Source organism: Anoplophora glabripennis, unplaced genomic scaffold (genome assembly GCF_000390285.2).
Source record: "Anoplophora glabripennis isolate ALB-LARVAE unplaced genomic scaffold, Agla_2.0 scaffold306, whole genome shotgun sequence".
Lineage (NCBI taxonomy): Eukaryota > Metazoa > Arthropoda > Insecta > Coleoptera > Cerambycidae > Anoplophora > Anoplophora glabripennis.
In genome coordinates this window covers 211547-231080 of record NW_019417798.1, presented here as the reverse complement: position 1 = coordinate 231080, position 19534 = coordinate 211547, and the positions used below count along the sequence as shown (strand labels likewise).

Here is a 19534-nt window from a genome sequence, read left to right as displayed (position 1 = left end):
CCAATAATATGTTAAATAAAAAAATAAAGACTTACAATCACTTTGGCGTTGTATCATCAAAAACGTTTTGTTTTATTTCATTTATTTTTATTCTACATAATAGTAATGAAAGTAAATGTAACACAACGGCTTTTGATATATTGTTTGTACCTTAATTTGTTTCATATGTCCCCATATTTAAGGCTTTTGTATATTACATGCACCAATAACTTATTTTCATATGTGGATATTTTTCTATTTATAGTAATTCGTCACTTATCCCTTTCTAAACTTATAAAAATTGCATGTTTTTTATTATTCCACCCTCAAATTTAAGTTTTTTTTATAAATAGTGTTTTTAATGTTGTATACAGCCTACGTCACAGCAGCATCAGACGCTCATTATTGAAGAGTTTGAGCCAGATGTTTTCCGTCAATTAATAGAATATATTCACACAGGATGCGTTACTTTGCAGCCCCGGACCCTTTTAGGTAAGCCGAAAAGTCAGAAATTTAAATAGTACCTCAAATTTAGTTGAGAAAACTCAATTTATTGCTGATACTTTGGATACGCCGTTCAGTTGGCTTGATCACAATTAATTAACAGTGAAATTTGAATTATGTAGTATCTTCCGTTTCTGTTATCTTTACCGATTTCTCTAAAGCATTGAATCTGTTTGATCTATTCATAGTGAAATTTGAATCATATGGTATCTTCCCCATTCTGTTATTTCTGTTCTATCGTTCTTTGTCTTATTTCAGTAACACTTTGGACAGTATCAGGCTCCCAATCAGATAAATTTTATCAATCCTCAGAGGTTCCCCAAAGGGCAACTCTGGGGTCGTTCTTGTTTGGTATTTGTATTAATGATTTGACTGAAGACTTTCATATCAATTACTTACTCTATCCGAACGATCTTTGGTTGTTTTTGCAAATAAAATATTCTATTGATTGCGCGATGATGCTGACAAATTGAATAGTTAGTGTTTCATTAATAACACAAAAAAAAGTTGTCTGTACTTTTCATGCGACATACGTTATTCGTAGTATTTTTGCCTCCTGATCATGAATCCTGTGTCAGAATTGTGCTATCACATCACAGGAATATCCTAACCTCAAAAAAGTGGTCAAAAATAGCAAAAATTGACGAAAAAGTGCTTGGAAAAACACAAAAAAATTTCTATATTCAAATGTTCATTTATATGGTTAAGACCCTGCCGACCGTGAATCAGCGGTCAGAATTGATGGTTCTTTTTCTAACCTTAAAAAAACTGGTTCATTAAGATCACATATCACGAATTTTCAAAAAATAGCAGATTCGCGCCAATTTGGGTATAAGGGGGTTTTCGGGGTCACTGATCATGGATCCGAGGTCAATTTTACAAAATTCAAAATGGCGGATCCAAGATGGCAGACCAAATTTTAAAAAAATAACCCATTCGCGCTAAATTTGGTATACTGATCACGAATTATTGTAAATTTTGATTGGTAAATCATTTCTAAATAGTTACGTTATTTAATGATATTACATTTGTTATTGACTTATTTTTTCTTCTGAAAACCAAGTCAAATTTTAAAAACGTAGGCTTTATTTTAAGCAATTCTAAAGATTTTTAGAACGTAAAGGTTTTAAATACATTATAAGCAACATCTGTGTGTTATAAATTAGAATAGGCATCGATTGTTTAAAGTCATATTTAGAATGTTTACAATGTTTATGATACACCAACAATAACTGTTTCCTTGTTTCAATTTTTATAGTGTTTTCAAAATCATGAACAATACATTAAATGCAGATTTAGTTTCATAGATTTATACCCTTAATTCTATGCTTCACTCTGCATTACAATTACCCACACCCATTACCAAATTACTAATGACGTCTCCCTATACTAAATGATTCAAAATTACCAAAAGTATGAAAATCGTCTTGATGTCACTTTATCAATAACATAAAAAAATGCTTATGTAGTAAATGTTAACCAAACCTTGTTGCGCAAGGTGCCTTCCAAAATAAACAGGACTTTTCAAAAATAGATATTTCTAGTGAGGCCATCTATGCCTCGGAAAGGTAGGGCCTTCATTGATGTGGTGTGAAAATTTCATGCCATTTTTAGGAATGAATAGCAGCGGAACGTCAGTTTGTTTGTGTCATCGGTAGGTACAGAAATGAGCATCGGACAGAGCTTATTTTAAGTTTTATTTTAAACTTGGTAAAACTTTTACTCTCGAACACATGAATTTACCGCATTTTGGTTCAACATTTGTGGCTACCGACAAGTGTTTGCACGGTTTATTCCGCACAAGTTGACTGAAGATAAAAAATTGTTCAGAATTCAACATTCGAAGGATACCATCAAGGAGACGAAAAAAGACAAAAACTTCCTTTACAACATTGTGATTGGTGACGTGACATGGCGTTTTCAGTATGATACAGAAACCAAGCGCTAAAGTGCCGAATGGAAGGCGCCAGACAAGCAGAAACCCAAAAAATTTCGTTTGGAGAAGTCAAAAGTCATCGATCGCCACTTGTGACCGATTTTTTGACTGAAAGTCGCATTTTAACTGTCAATCACTCGCCGTATTCGCCTGATTTAGCACCATGCGGCTTTTACCTTTTCGGCAAAATGAATTTGTCGATTAAAGGAAAGCATTTTGTGGACGTAGAAGCCATATAAAAGGCTGGTATCGATATCCTGAAGGACATACCGGCCGACGCACAGTGGGGCAGAATCCCAAAAAGCTGGTCAAAAGTCAAAATCTTTAAAAATCGATCTGAAATTTGTTACTCGGGGGTTTTTGGGATCGCTGATAACGAATTTGGAGTCAGAATTACAAAATTCAATGTGGAGGATTTAATATAGCCATATCAGAAGTAGAAATATTTTTTAAATAGGGATTAAGAATTAAAAGATTATGAAATACAAAATGTCACATTTATCAAGCATAAAGAAGATGTAAAAATGACAAATGACATATTAGACTATTTATATATTTCGTTAAATATGTATCGAGAGTGATTTATTTGAATCCCGTGCCAAAGTTGTAATATAAAATTCCAGTTTTTTCATAAAAGAAAAGAATCATCATCTGATGAAAAATCTTCTTAAGTTGAGAAAATTTCGTCTTTATTTGCAATCTTCCCATGTCTTACATCGTCCAGAGAAGGCGAAATTCATTTTATTCTACATTTTACAAAAACCTGTACAAAAAGTTGTTAGGCACTTATAGGCAGCTGATTTTTTTTTAGTTTACAGATAATAGTTTTGTCTTTTTTGTCCAATAAGTTAAATGACAGAATTCTGCAGAATTATTAAACTTTTTTCTTCAAAACTAAATTATTATTTCATTTTATAACGTAAAATTCACATAAGTTTGGTAGCCAATTACTATTTTTTGTAAAAATATTGAGTATTTTAACCTACATATTCATAATCTACGTACATTTATGAGTTCATTCCATTTTGTTAGAGATAAATCGGTGAACTCTACGAAATTTTATAACCATTTAAACACAACTCTTACTTCTGTTCCTACGCGCGAGCAAGATGTTGCTCGAGCAGCGGTCGCCTTTGTAATGATTTAAAAAGCAGGTATAGGGAATTTGACTCTAATAGTAATGGATTCTGAGACTTGGGATATTACTCTAGCCAATCCAGTAAAAATTACGGAATTAAAAACTTTATTTTTTGACTTTTGGCCAGCTTTTTGGGATTCTGCCCCACTGTGCGACGATCTAAAACACTCTTTCGACATGCTTTTAGAACGTGCGTTGTGTTGAGTCGGAAGGGGACTATTTTGAATAAAATAAATCGGTTTTACCAAACTTTTCGATCTTATTTTTAAAGTCTTGTTTACTTTGAAACGCATATTGCGTACGTTATTTACTTTACGTATTTTTATTTGTTCCTCGCTGTTTTTTACTTAAGATCTTCTGCATTTCGCTTTTATATTTGACTGGTATTTTATCCCGCAGCATTGTTTTTACACAATGTTAGATTTTCTTTTTTAAGTATTTTTTTAATTTAAATTTCGCTTTTCTATTTTATGTTCTGTAATTGAGAACAAAAAAAAAATGTTTCCCCAAACTTTATTCCTTAAATAGCAATAATCTTCCTTTTCCAGCCTTTACAGTTTGTGGAAATTTTAAACCAACATTAATTTCTATTCTGGTGCTGCAGGGAAGACTGTTTAGTTTCGATATTAGGCGGAAGTTATTTTCGATCCTAGACCGTCTATATTTACCAGCGTTTTCATGCCATTTCTCTTTCTAGGTGTTATGAATGCAGCAGATTACTACGGCCTCGATGAACTCCGCAGAGCTTGTGCCGGCTTTGTGCAGTGTTGCATAAACGTTGACACAGTTTGCGCCCTCCTGGCCTCCGCTGAACGCTACATACAGTACAAGTGCACAAAGTCCTTGGTTCAAAAGGTAAGCGAAATTGGCAGAACCGCTAATGTAAGTCGTTTTCTTCGTAAATTCAACCTATGTAACTGATATGAATGGAAATTAAAACGAGCTAAAATATTAAATGAATATTTATTATGTTCCGCAGAAGGAAATCTTGGCAGAAGCTTACATGCCATTGTAGTGAGACATGCGGGTGTGTAATTTGAACAACAGGAAATACCAGCGAGGTTATATTATAGATTACAGAAGCAAAAGCCTATATGTATGTGAATGTGGCCATAAAATGTTTGCGGCTTCTGAATAAATGTCGTCGTTTTATGTGTACAGTGGTGGCTCATTTTATACTACGGCTATTTAAATAGTTTATTTTATTATCGTTAAATATTATTAAACTGATTGAAAGTTTATGAAAATATTTAACTATCACTGATGCTTTTTCATTATAAAAGTCCAAAAAATCAATCGTAGGTATATCTTTTATACTCACATATACAGGGTGTATTTAAATGAAGGGGTACAAATGATACCAAAGATTACTTAAGTGAAAATAAGCTGATAACATACCTATATCCTAAGTCGCATAATAAAGAAGATATAAGGTGTGAAAGTGAAAAATAAAAAATGGGTTTTCCTTAATAATTTCTAAAGTTTTAGTCAGACTCGTTCCGATTTTTCTAGCGAGAGATTTTTTCAGGGTGGGAAAAATAATATCATAATCATTTTTGGCTGTCGTGTGTGGGGTGCTCTCTGCAGACAATGTTATGCATGTTAACTTTTTGTTAGCCGCCGTATACAGCTTTTAGTAACAAAACATGATGTATTGGATTTTTTTGAAGAAAAATCGTAGATATACTTATTTTTAGATATTTTTGATTTTATAAGTTCATGTTCATGGACTAATCAGGAAAAACTATTTTTTATTTTTCACTTTGAAACCCTGTATCTCTTTTATTATGCGACTTGGAATGTAGGTATGTTAGATTAAATCACCTAAAGAATCTCTGGTATCATTTGTGCCCCTTCATTTAAATACACCCTGAATACAGGGTAGTTCCTAAGTAATCTAAAATATTTCAGAGGGTCATTCTTCAAATTTTGTTATGAAAAAAATAGTATTAACGTACGTCCAAAAACCAGGGGCGTTCGTAATTATTTAAAAGAAATATTTGCACGCCACTGCATACGTTTGATTTTGTTTTCAATTCAGTTTTAGAATTACTTTCAATTGAATGTAGTACCTAATTATATTAACAATAATATGATTAATACCTAATTATGAAATGACTTGTTTTCGGACAAAATTGGAACACTCTCTTATACATATTACTTGCTAACCTAGATCTTATATTTTTCTTTTAAACATCTTCAAATATATTTAAGTAAATGTGAGGGAAAGAAAATAAATATGAGTTAAGGAATGAACTTAAATAAAAACCTTATATGGCATAGGTCCTAAACTCAACCGTTTCCGGGAAAAAAAGATCAAACTCTCCAACTTTATTTATTTTAATTATTTTTAATACGTATGATTATTTGGACGACGTGAATCTTTAATTACATATTTTTCAAATTCATAATTTGATTAAAAGTGAAGCTCCTGTGTTAAGAAATTCATAATTACTAAAATTCGAGCTAACATTTAAGCACAACACTATCTTCGTACTACAATATTGATACATTTTATTTAAAAACTGAAAACATTTTTTCCAAATGACAAGTCTAACTTGTGCACACGTGGTGTGCATCAGCTGTGTAGCGCTATTGTTACGTTGTGATTAAACTGCCCAATATTAATATTCGCTGTATTTTGAAAACTGTTAATCTTACACCCCTGTAATATGGAACTTTTTTGTTCATTTATGATTACTCTATCTCATGCTAAAGTTATGGCAGTCATACTTCTTACACCCTGTAAACATTATTGAACCTGATAGACAGTTTTTGTTCATTACAAATCGTACCTATATTTTGACAACTGAAAGCCACAGAAAAATTTACTGTTACATTTAGTTTGTCTACATTTTACATAAACTATGTTCCTAATTAGCTTTACTACACACATAAAACATGTGAATGTTTTTCTTTACTTAACACTGATTCATTTTGGTTTCAGGTTTTAGAATTCGTCGACGAACACGGAAACGAAGTTTTAAACTTGGGATCTTTTACATTGCTACCCCAGCACGTAGTCAGGCTGATTCTGGCCAGAGATGAACTGCAAGCCGATGAGTTTACCAAGTTCCAAGCTGCTCTAATGTGGGGTAATAAAAATTTAGTTATTTCTATCAATACTGGATGATTCATTAGCCTTACTACAAGATATTACAATTACAGCCAATAGAAACTCATGGTTTCTATTACCAAAGTTTGTAACAAGGCTTTGGAATCATCCTGTATGTATACTATTTAGCAACCTATTTCTTTCGGCATTAGGCAAGAAGTACTGCGACAACAACCCGAGCACGAGCATAAAGGACGTAATAGGTAACTTCCTGGAATACATCCAGTTCCACAAGATTCCCGCTAACGTCCTCATGAGGGAAATCCACCCGCTAGGATTGGTGCCCTACAGTATCATTATGAATGCTTTAGCGTACCAGGTGCAGTAGTTATTGCTTTATTATTAGTTCGCTACTCGAAACGAAGCTATATTACTGCTCGTCTTCGTGTGAACTTCGCTTTATAGCATTTTGATTCGTAGTTGACGAGGGAATGACACATAGAAGTTATTGCTACGTTTTATTTAAACAGAGCTAGGCATCTTTTACTTTAGAAAGAGAATATTGTTTATGTTGTTCACTTGAAACATTTTTTTATTTGAAAATTGTTTAGGGTTTTTTAAAATGGAATTAGAAGAAATGAAATCGTGGAGACGAAAACGTAAAATAACAAGCCATTTATAGATACAAAATGTAAATGCATGGCTGCACGTGTTTTCAATTAATCAATATACAGGGTGTTGCAATATTTCACAGACAAAATTATTAAGTCATTCCCTGACCAAAAATTAAAAGATTTCACATTAATGGAGATCGGCAACTGCTTTCACATAATTAAAAATAGTGTTTTATTTGGTTCTTGATTGTTCCTATATTACCAGTTTTTTAATATGTCTTCTATAACAAAGATATAAAAGTCAAAGTTAAAAAAATAAATGTTGTCGACATTTGTCGTTCAAGTTCGTAAATTTTTTGAAGCGTTGCAAATCTAATCCATTTTTTTTAATATAAATTTTGGAAGTGAAGTTTTGCCAACCTTACATTGATGTCAGGAATGTGGCGTCCCACAAAGAAGTAAGTTTGGAGTCGAGTTTCCAATTATGAGATCAAAATCTGCAGAAATCGAAACGTTACATAGAAATGATTAAGAATATGTGGAAAAGCCAGGATGAAATGAAGGAAGATTTGAAAAAGGAAGTGAATGAAATGGAATAACCAGGATGAAGAAAAGAACAGTTTACAAGAAGAATAATCAAAAATAACTAATTGTAAAAAATGAAATGAAGAACAACCAGGATGAAATGAATGTTAATCCCAAAGATTTTGAAGAAACTGGAAGAAGAAATGAAAAAGGAAGTGAGTAACAATCGAAATGAAATGAAGAACAACCAGGATGAAGCAAAGAACAGTTTACAAGAAAAATAATAAAAAACAACTAATTGTAAGAAGTGAAATGAAGAACAACCAGGATGAAATGAATATTAATTTAATAAATAGGAACTTAGAACTTAGGTGATTAAGGATAATCTCAAAGATTTTGAAGAAATTGTGAAAGAAGAAATGATGCAACTTAGGAATGAGATGCAAGACATAATCCAAATCGTGGAAGAAAACGTAATTAAGATATAAAGTGAAGTTATAAGTCTAGAAAAGTTTGTACAATTGTTAGAAAAAGAAGGCTGGACGTAATTCTCTCATATCTTCAGGAATAAAGCCGCCAACCATTGATGGAAAGAATGTCATCAAACACTTCCTTAAAATAGTTACAGGCAGAAGTTAGAGGAAACAACTGGTCTCTGGAAGAGAAGGCAAAAATGCCGTTACGTTTACCAGGCATAAACATGCACAGATGGTCATAAAGATCTCAGACTGGCGAACCATAAAAATTTGAGAAGAATGATGGAAGATTGTTGAGGAGCTTGAGGGATTTGTTGGACAGCTTTCAGAAAGGATAGGATCGTATTGATTCTGGTGATGTATTCAGCAGGCAAAGACCCAATTCATGTTGAAATTGTGATTCTAAAGGACCTATACTGCCAGAATCAGCGAAAACTTGACGAAAATGAGAATTATTAATAAAAACAGAACTCAATATCAATTAAAAATTAAAATCGCGATTTCAAAGTGTTCAAAGTAAAATCGAAGTTGTAGATTATTACTAAAGGTAACTCGAAACTTTCACAAAGAAGTTGATAAACTGAATTTGACTGATCTATTACAAAAATGGACGCAAAAATTAAAATAATAAAATAATATAATAAAGAAAAATAAAATAAAAAAGTACAATAAAAGATAAAGAATAAAAAGAGAGAATAAAAAATAAGCGAAAGAATAAGAAGAATAAATAAATAAAATAAATAAAGAATAATAAAATTAAAAAGAAAAAAGAAAGAAATAAAGAATTATAAAATAAACTATATCTCTTGGATTTCAAGATCCAAGCATTTGAGGATATACGTTCATATGATTTTTTTCTTATTTTAGATCAGAGAATCACTTGTATAATTTTAAATATTGCTACACTCTATATATACATAGTTATAGTACACGTAATATGCATGGGAATTTCTATTAACTTCAAATCAGTCTTGATCTAAATAACTAAAGTATAATAAATGTGATATTATTTTATGCAGTAGTATAGTTCTGAACTAATTATAGATTGGTTCTAAGCATTTAAATATTTATAAACAAGCATATGTATATACATATACAAGGTGGTGATTACGTTGGATATTCTTGAAATTGTATTTAAAAAATTTGGAATTACTTTCTGTTTTTAAGATAGGTTTAAAGAAACCTAAAACAGTTGAAAAGCTAACAATGCAATGAAATTGCAAAAAAATTCCACGAAAACCGCGTTGAATTCAAATTCACCCTGTATATAAAGTTTTTCTTTTGGTAGTTTAGGCATGAGAAGTAGTAACAAAAATAAGCAATAGTAATTGAAAAAGGTTTAAACTATAAACAATAAGCTTCTATATAACAAAAACGCAGCGTACCAAAGATAAATCTAGTCGTTCGTCCATGTCAATCTGAATATGTAATGAGAGAAAAATGCATTTCCTAAATGAATAAAAAATTTGTATCATCTGGACAACAGAGGAAGTCCAACTGATTTTGAGTAGTTAAGTTTGTAGTGGGACCGAATTTTTAGATTGATACAAACAGATTTTTTGGTCCTAAATCTTCCACCGACAATTTAATATCTCTTCTTGTGCATGGCATGGACATGCGACGTTCATCTTATACTAACAACAGATTACAGTGTGTTTTCGAAAGTGGGGTTTTAATTTTACGAGGTTATAGTCAGTGCCAAAATAATTCGCTTCTCAAAAAATGAGTCTAATGAAAGCTTTATAATAGCAGAGATATTTACTTTTGAATTTAATGATTCTGATTCCGGTTTGTAATTATTAATTATAATTATACATTTGTACTACCTCGCAAAATAAATTGTTTTTTTTTGCTGTCATTTCTAACGGTCGTGCTCTTTGACGTTTTAATAATCACTTTTTGGTTTGAGTTTTTAATAGATTTAATTTAGGTGTGCATCATTGTCAGTGTTTTAAAAAACTAGTGCCACTAGTTCTTGCTGATGAAACATACTTTCTGAAATTTTCAACTTATTGATGATGCTTTCCTTGATATACCCTTCAGCCACACTATTCACTGTCATCATCCATGTCTTGTTAAGTGTTTGAATATCAGCTCCATTGTTAGCGAGGAAGGTGGCAGGTGTCCTCCTCAAGCAATGGTCAGTGCAACTTGATGCATCTGGGAGTTTTAAGTATTCTGCAACTCTTTTGCAAAATTGTTGATCTCAATTGGTTGTATTGTGCACTTATCGTGATTATAGCGTTGAGTGAGGAAATAGTATCCTCACTCAACGATTAGGTAAAGTAAATGAAAAATTGAGTTTTACTTGTTTAGGTCTCAATTGTAAATACTTATGAAAAATGTCATATCCGTTGCTCTCTGAACCTACGGTAAATACACGTTTCTTTTTATTTTGGTATCATGTAAAGTTATAACCGCCATTATTCCATGGCTAGAAATTGGCTTCAATGATTTGGGATCGAGGGAGATTATCCCTCTTTATCCTGCCTCATCTCGTGTAGGCCTGGACAGCCTTCGTAGGTGGGCCCCATCCGTCGTCTACCCTGACCGCAAATGCGGCCGGTGTAGGCGCTTTGTGGGACCTCCTTTTGTCCTGGCGCTCCACGTGCCTTCTATATCTTTAACAGTTGAATTGCACGCCGATATGTCCCCTTTAAAAGAAATATTAGTACCACTTACATTAATAAGAACTTATCGTCTGGAGCCTCTTTTAAAAATATAGTAAAGTTTTCCATTGTCAAAACTGTTGATTTCTTTGCTTCTTCTTTTCATTTTGACGTTTTAAAAAGGCTAGTAGCTTTTTATATTGTGATATATCCATATTTTCGTTTATTTATATGGTACTTTTCAACATGGAATATGTAGAACAGAGGTCCCCAAACTTTTTTGTCTCGTAAACCATGTGCCAATTTTTTCTGGTTTTTGTAGACCCTCGCCTTTCTAGTATTGAATTGTTACAAATTCATCAACTTCAAATGTGTTTTTGATAGCTAACTCAGTGCCACTCACATTGTTATGTTTAATTGTAGAGTGAAAAAGTTATAAATAAACACATTAAGTTTTACACATGTATTTATGACGTATGATGTATGATGTATTTATTTAAATTGACACACAATGCAAATAAATATGGCAAAATTATAATATAAAATAACTACACAAAAAAAATAAATACTTTGGGATGGATGAGCCTGATACTTTAATAGCAAATTTTGCAATATTTGGCTTCAATTTAGTTAGGTTTAACCTTAAATCTCCTCCGATCGGTAATTTCTAATTTGTTTCTATTTTTGGTAAGAAGATTGGCAACTGCGCTAAAACTCCTTTCCATGCGGTATGGATGGAAAAATTATCAAAATTTTTCTCGCTATACTCCATAATAATAATTTTATTAAAAATGTTTACTTCATGTAATTTATGTGTCTCTAAGAAGAAAATTTTAGTAAGTACTTACATAAATACTACCTGTGTTACGTGAATTATTTCATTTATGAAACCCAAAATTTCAATCACGATCTGCTTATATGGGATCCATTCTAGTGGACCCCGATATAAACCACTTTGGGAATCATTGAGTAGACCATAAACTGGATACCTTAAGAGATTTTGTCTAAAATAACGAAAGACATTGTATGAAAAACACTAAAATATGTATAAAAAATAGCTTTTCAAAAAAATACACTAGCAATACACTTTTATCAGTTCTTAGTGCGTTTTTTGTCATCCTTCACTTACAAAATACCTATTTCATATACCTTCTCGTATTTTTTCTTGGATTTTAAAGGAAGTAAGTTCGTACTTCTCGAGCGGTATTTAAAATATCTTCAGAACAATTTTCTAAATTGTTTTCAGTAGCAAGACTCATTTTTATAATTAATATAACTTAGAATCAATTCGACTCTCAATTTCTAACTTTGTAATGTTTTTACATCTATCACTATTTGCTACTTACTAACACAAAATGCAAAAAATAGTATTCGTTTTAATACATTTGTTGTTTAATATACTATTAAATTACAGACATTTTCATATGCAAATAACACAGTATGTTATTTGCTACAAATAGGCAGCCGTTGAAATAATAATAATAATATATTTATTTCATAAGACTTTGCTCATACAAAGTATCGAAAATTATTGAAAGTATCTAACACAACTAAAAAACAGATAACAATTGTATATGGACAAACTACAAAATATAGACCAATGACAAGATATAGAACATAATTACAAAATATAGAATAAAAATTGCAATAAAAAATTAAAAATTACAATAAAAAAATTAAAATTAAAAACCAGACTCATTGAAGACACAACACATATACTCATCAATACTATAGAAGGTATTCTGCAAGAGAATTCGCTTTACTTTGTTACGAAAGTGAACACAATAATTTATTTGTTTAATATGCGTTGGCAACTTATATACCTAATTTAATGGACATAATAAAAAGGCCATTAACCGTTAACGATAGACGATGCTGGGGTATTTTTAAATTAAGAGATTCTCTGAGTTTATAGCCACAAGACTGACTTGTATTGGCACGTATAATGAAATTTGTTAAATTGTTTTCACGTATGTAAATATTTTTGAGTTAGCAATCATTTCAATGTTATTAATAAAAAGTAAGAACAAAAATGGGTCTAAAATGCTCCCTTGAGGGACACCTAATTGGATATACCTCGGTTGTGAAAAATATTGAATACCATTGCCATTTAAATGAACTTCTTGTGTTCTTCCTTACCTTTCTATACCTTTCTAACTTGCTTAACAAAAGTGTATGTTCAACTACATCGAATGCCCTAGTCAAATCAAATAGTATACATGCACATTTGTCTTTATTTTCTAATGAATTTAATATAAAGCTATATAAAGATAAAATTGCATCTTGGTCGCCAAACTTTTTCTAAATCCGAACTGACTTTTATTAATTATGTTATTATTAAAACTCCACAATCAAAATCACCCTGTTTAAATTACGGTCGGGCATTTAAAGCTTTCGTTAGTTTTCTATTAGCATTAACTTCTAACTCTCACTAGTTGCATGATTACTTTTCTGTGGCTTTCATAGCTGTCAAAGTCATCGCCTAGATGGTCAAGCACTCCATGTTGCAGGCAGACCCGGCAAGTGTCGACCCCGGAAAACTGTCACCAAATAGGGTAAGGCGGCAGGCCCAGGGCCGGTCCATGTCGGTCCAGAGCTCTCTGGACCCCTACGGATCCAACACGACCCTCAGCAGCAGCGCCTCCAGCGAGCTAGCCTCCTCGGATGGCAAGCACTCCTCCAACTAACATAAGGCCACTGCTGCGCCTCAACAACCGCCCCCCGTGTCCGTGTCCCCCTCCCCCAAGCACTACCCCAAGCATCCCCCCACCGTCACCGTTTCGTCCTCTTCGCCTTCTTCGACTCCCCAGTCGTCGCCCGCTCACACCTTCACGTTCACTATAGTGCTGAAGAAGGTCACTCCGAAGGAGTAATGGGGAACTTTGGCTTGTTTCGAGGAAAGAATACGTGCTTTACCTAGTAAAAAGTTCGATAATTTTAGAAAATCTGCATTTAGTAGGTATATTTGATAAAAAATATAAAATTGACCAATTCGGTTTTCACAATTTTTTTTACTGCAAGTGATACTGTTTCAGCAGATAACTGATTTTAACATTTATAATTTTAATCAGGGTGTAACAGCGATATTTCAACAAACTTTTATAGGCCAGGTAAAAGAGCTGCGAAATGACAATTTCGCGACTTTCTGTTTCGTCAAGCTGAATTTATCACTATAGATGCTAAATATTATGTATAATAACATATTAGTTTCCACTGTCATAAAAATGGGGAGAAGATTGTTTACAGGGTGGTTAATTGTATAATTTTTACGTAAATTCACGTTTTTCGCTTATAACTTTTTTCCGTTCATTTCCACGAAAAAAGTACGAAGTAAAGTACTTTTTTTTTTAGTCTTCAAAAGACCTACAAAACTAGCCCTCGAGCGTAAAAAAATATTGATTAGATCAAAAGTTATAAACAGAAGAAGTTTATTTATGACTTTTGAATTAAACATTTATAAACTGCGTTATTATTACCAGAACGTTTTGGCATCCTCCTTATCACTAATAACTCACACGAAATCTGGAATCGGTTAAGTTGAACAAGTTTACAAGTTATGGCCTTATAAACAAATTAACTAATTATTAGTCTGGACGATCCCGAGCATCTTCCACAATCGCACTACTTTTTCATAGTAGATTTCATAATTGAAATCCATCATTTTTTTTTTATTTCAAATTGCAACATGAATTTTTTTTTATTTTTTAGCCTTGATATAGTTATATATTATTACATATTCGGAAAGCTTATGAAAGGAGCTTTAAGTTAAAAAAAAATCTTCAAGATTCGTTGAACAACAACGGAGTTACAGACTGTCAAATAATATTTTCAAGCGAATATCGCTTTTTTAACGGCAGGACTATGAATATTATCATTTTCTTCGGATTCGCTGTCGTTCGCTTCCTCCATCCTTCCGCCGCGCTTCGGCTCGACGAAAAATCAAGCAACCCACTGACTTTTGACAATATTTCTTATACACTTAACATACTTCCACAAATGAAATATTTTTATCTGGGAAAGTACTCGGGTTGCCGGTTATGACAGTATTTTTTTTTTGCCGCTACCAACCTAATTCGTTTAACAATAGGCCGTCAACTTTGACAGTCTGTAACTACGTTGTTTATCAACGAATCTTGACGACTTAAACTATTCAACTTAGCGATTCCAGATTTCGTGAGTTATTAGACAGTGATAAGGAATAAAGGATGCGATGTCAAAACGTTCTGGTAATGATAACACAGCTTATAAATGTCTAATTCAAAAGTCATAAATAAACTTCTTCTGTTTATAACTTTTGATCTAATCAATATTTTTTTACGCTCGAGGGCTAGTTTTCTTGAAGACTAAAAAATAGTACTTTACTGTTTTCTCGTGGAAATGAACGGAAAAAAGTTATAAGCGAAAAACGTGAATTTACGTAAAAATTATTCAATTAACCACCCTATAAACAATCTTCCCCCCATTTTTATGATTGTGGAAACTAATATGTTATTGTACATAATATTTAGCATCTATAGTTCAGCTTGCCGAAACAAAAAGTCGCGTCCAACTCTACATTTCCTGGCCTATTTAGTCGTATTACCACCTATTTGTTTTTAAGCCACGCTATAAAATCTTTACTTATTGTGCGAAATTAACCGGATTTTTTTTAAGATGTGCTTGATGAAGTGTGCTTTGTGAAAGAAAATGAGCGTGATCCCACAAACTCCAAGGCGTACTACGTCCGTTTTTAGGAGTAAAATTCTAATCTATCATATTAGGGATGTTTTGAGAAAAATATATTTACGCCACTGGATTCACGACCCCCCAAAACGGGCCAATACCAAATTTTATCAAAAATTTTTAAATAACGATTTTGTAGCCAAATCAAAAATTCAGAAGTCTACTTTTTTTAATTAATTTATTGTTGATATCAAGTTGTCCACGAAGCAAAACAGAAGCAAGAAAATGAAATTAATTAAACTAAAGTAATGTGGTATTATAATGATTATTAATAATCTTAGTTTTAACAAATTTAAAAATAAAATAATGAAACTGAAACCAACAAGAGTTAAATAATTATATTCTCGTCACTTTTATCAGTCCACCATTTACTTCTATGCACTTCTTAATTCCTTTACGTACGTTCGTAATTACTTTTTGTATTTGGTTTGGAGTAATTTCTGCACATGCTTTCATTCTCCTAGCACGTGTTCATGTACAATTAGTGGCCTTGATTTATAAACTTTTGTTTCAATAAACTCCAAAGAAAAAATCTAATGGGTTTAAGCCCGGGGATCTCGCCGGCCACTCAATTAAAGGATTATTTCGTGATAATATCAAAATGTTCGTTTAACCATTCTCTCACCGCAACAGCGGCAGCGTTATGAATAGGGCTACCATCTAATTGAAACTTTAAATTAAGGAGATTTCTAAAAGGCAAATCATCTAATGCGTTCCGAAATTCATTCTTAAGAAAATTTAAAAATCTATTTGCATTCAAATTGTTGTCATTGCATTTTGTTATTTAATATTCCACACTGAGCGTTAACTTTTTGCGAATACTGTCTCTTTGCGTTTATAATGAATTCTGGATGACGACAATTTTGGGACGAAACTACCCTATTTGTAGTAAATATGGCCTCATGACTAAATATAATTTCACTTAAAAATTTAGGATTATTTAAATATTCTCCCTGTAGCCAATAACAAAACTCCAATCGTATTTCTTCATCTCCCAATTCCAAAGTATGGACAAACAGTTTTTATTTCGTCTTTTGCCAGATACCTTCTGATACTTTCTCCAATTTAGAAAGAACGAAAATGATAAAACGTTTAATACTAATTTTACAATGAGTAATATACTTTCTCAAAATTTCGTACAAATTTCGTGGCGAGAGTACAGAATCCAGTGGTGTAGTCAAATATTAAATAAAAAATCGCTAATCAATTTTTGTCTCAGACACCGACAAAAAATTGAAAGGAGACTTTGATAATTGAAAATAAATTCAAATCATGTGTGATTTGATAGATTTTTTTAAGCTCTATCTTAAAAAAATAAATCCGTCAATAAATATTTTTTTAAAAGGGTGCTTCTATTTGAGGTGAGTGACGCTGTATAATATTATTCACATTAAATACAGTTTTTGTTCATAACTAAATCTCTATTATGTACTTTAGCTTCCGGTCATTACACATTTTATATCTATTTAATTTTACTGAACTTTTAATACTCAAATTCATATCCTTAACGTTTTATTGATGTATCTGTCAACTCTGACATGAAACGTAGAGGCCTTGATAATTTAGGTGGTAATGGCCATACCATATAGAGCGCTAAGGCCATAATTGTTTTAAATGTATGTGACCACACAGAATTCGTTCCATATACAGGGTGTCCCATTTGACACTCCCGCTGCCAATATCTTCGAAATGAAGATATTTATTTTAGTTCCGGAAACTGAGGTTGTTAGGTCCTTCGAATAGCTTCAAATTAGAATTGTTAGTTCAAATCTCTCTTTATAGATGGCATGGCGATAATAAAAAAATTTTTGTTACTTGGAACACGTGGAAATGCCGTCCATCTGAAAGTTCGTTAAATTTTGAGTAATTTTTGTATTAAAAAGTTTTTCCCAATATTTATTTGGTTTCGAGACACGTCGACTTCAATATGCAATGTATGATTTAACAGGAAAATCTATTATTCTTTTAAAATATTGGTATAAAAGCTTTATTCATACCACATACTAACAAACAGTAAAATATATAAAAAACATGATCAAGTACAGAAAAAGTAACAGAAAGTATTTAAAATAATACCGAACGGAAAAGTAGATGTACCTAGTTACTAAAGAAAGTTGCAACAAAGATTATAATAAATGTTCAAAATTACGTCCTTTAGCATTAATACACAATCTTCTCGTTAGTTCGACATTACAAGCTCTTAATAAAATGTCACGATCAAAAACCGCCGTAGCTGCATTTAAATTTATTAAATAACATTTACCATTGTACATTTTTTTTTCTGCAGTTGATCATTTGTTTTTTTATAATTTATTGTTTGTTAGTTAGTATGTGGTGTGAATAAAGCCATTGTAACAATATTTTGAAAGAATATTTTGTCTCGCGCGATTTAAATAAAATAATAGATTTTCCTGTTAAATCATACATTGCACATTGAAGTCGACGTATCTCGAAAACAAGTAAATATTGGGAAAGAGTTTATATTATTAAAATTACTCAAAATTTAACAATCTTTCAGATGAACCGCAATTCCAGGTTCCAGGAATCAAAAAATTTTTTGTGCGCCATCTATACATGGAGATTTGAACTAACAATTCTAACTGCAATTTTAAGCTATTCGAGGGATCTAACAACCCATTTTCCGGAACTGTAATAAATATCTTCATTTCGGAGATATTGGCAGCGGTAGTGTTAAATGGCACACCCTGTATACAGGGCGATCTATGTTCTATTTTTACTGCAATTTGCTTCTTTCTTATTAAGATATTTGAATGGAACAAAATGTAGATAAATGTAAAGATCCCCACTGAATATCAATATAAAGGAATATGGCCAAATTAAGGCGTATGTATATGGCGATTTTTTTGCCGTACGTAATAGGAATCTTACATTGATCGCAGACGGTGTGTTTGTAAGTATTTACAGTAGTGGTCGTAGGTAAAGTATATTACGTAATAAGTGTTGTAAAAAGTATTTTACCTACGACCACTACTGTAAGTACTTAAAAACACACTGTCTGCGATCAATGTAAGATTCCTATTACGTACGGTAAAAAAAACGCACAGTTTTCCTAGCAATTGCCTAGTAACGGCCAATACAATACTGTTTGTATTGACCGTTGCTAGGCGGTTACTAGGAAAACTGTACCACTACTGTAAATACTTAAAAACACACCGTCTGCGATCAATGTAAGATTCCTATTACGTACGGTAATAAAATCGCACACTTTGGTAAAAAAATCGTACAGTTTTCCTAGCAACCGTCTGCAACGGTCAATACAATACTGTTTGCTAGGAAAACTGTACGATTTTTTTACCAAGCTGTGTGATTTTGTTACCGTACGTAATAGGAATCTTACATTGATCGCAGACGGTGTATTTTTAAGTATATACAGTAGTGGTCGTAGGTAAATCTATTTTTTTGCGGAATATACCTCTAAATTTTGTCAGAATATTGCTTTACACCCTGCGGTATTAAAAATCAGCAGAAAAAGTACGTTTTTATTCTCCAAGATCATTAAAATGAAAATCAGATTTTAGGGAAATAGAGGAAATCCCAAGAAAACCAACGACACTGTCATTAGAGTAGCAGTTTTGATGTTTGTCAGCTAATGTCAATCATGGGTATCATTTGCAATAATTCACATTCAATATGTATGTTTGTAAAATTTTAAACGTAATGGAAAAACATCGTCTAAAAGAGTTGGTTTTATGTTTGAAAATTATTATTTCTTAACATTTTGAGTGGGCAAAAAGCAATTTCATTGATTCCATCCACTAGAAATAAAAATATTTCTACAACGACTTTCAAAGAGACATTAGTTTAAGGTGGAACCAGTTTCTTAAGGAGTTAATAATAACTTAAACTGCGTATTAAAATTTGTCTCTAAACTTATTACTTAGTGCCAAGACCATAATTATAAAGTAATTTTTGAGAATATTTTGAGTATAATAAAATAAAAACTACATTAAAGAAA

General features: G+C 32.1%; 1 protein-coding gene across 9 annotated transcripts in view; it reads left to right on the top strand.

The window, feature by feature from the left end:
- LOC108909277 (serine-enriched protein) overlaps positions 1-14050 on the top strand; it is a 43527-nt gene extending 29477 nt beyond the window's left edge. For 6 of the 9 annotated variants that reach the window (XM_018713575.1, XM_018713577.1, XM_018713578.1 and 3 more), the window contains 5 exons: positions 354-471; positions 4255-4412; positions 6505-6652; positions 6825-6991; positions 13347-14050. In XM_018713575.1, coding sequence (XP_018569091.1) covers positions 354-471; positions 4255-4412; positions 6505-6652; positions 6825-6991; positions 13347-13523 — 768 coding nt within the window. In that variant the 3' untranslated portion in view covers positions 13524-14050. Of the gene's footprint in view, positions 1-353; positions 472-4254; positions 4413-6504; positions 6653-6824; positions 6992-13302 lie in introns of all 9 variants that reach the window. The other 3 variants (XM_018713583.1, XM_018713582.1, XM_018713579.1) reach the window with 2 other exon arrangements.
- Positions 14051-19534: the final 5484 nt, after the last annotated feature.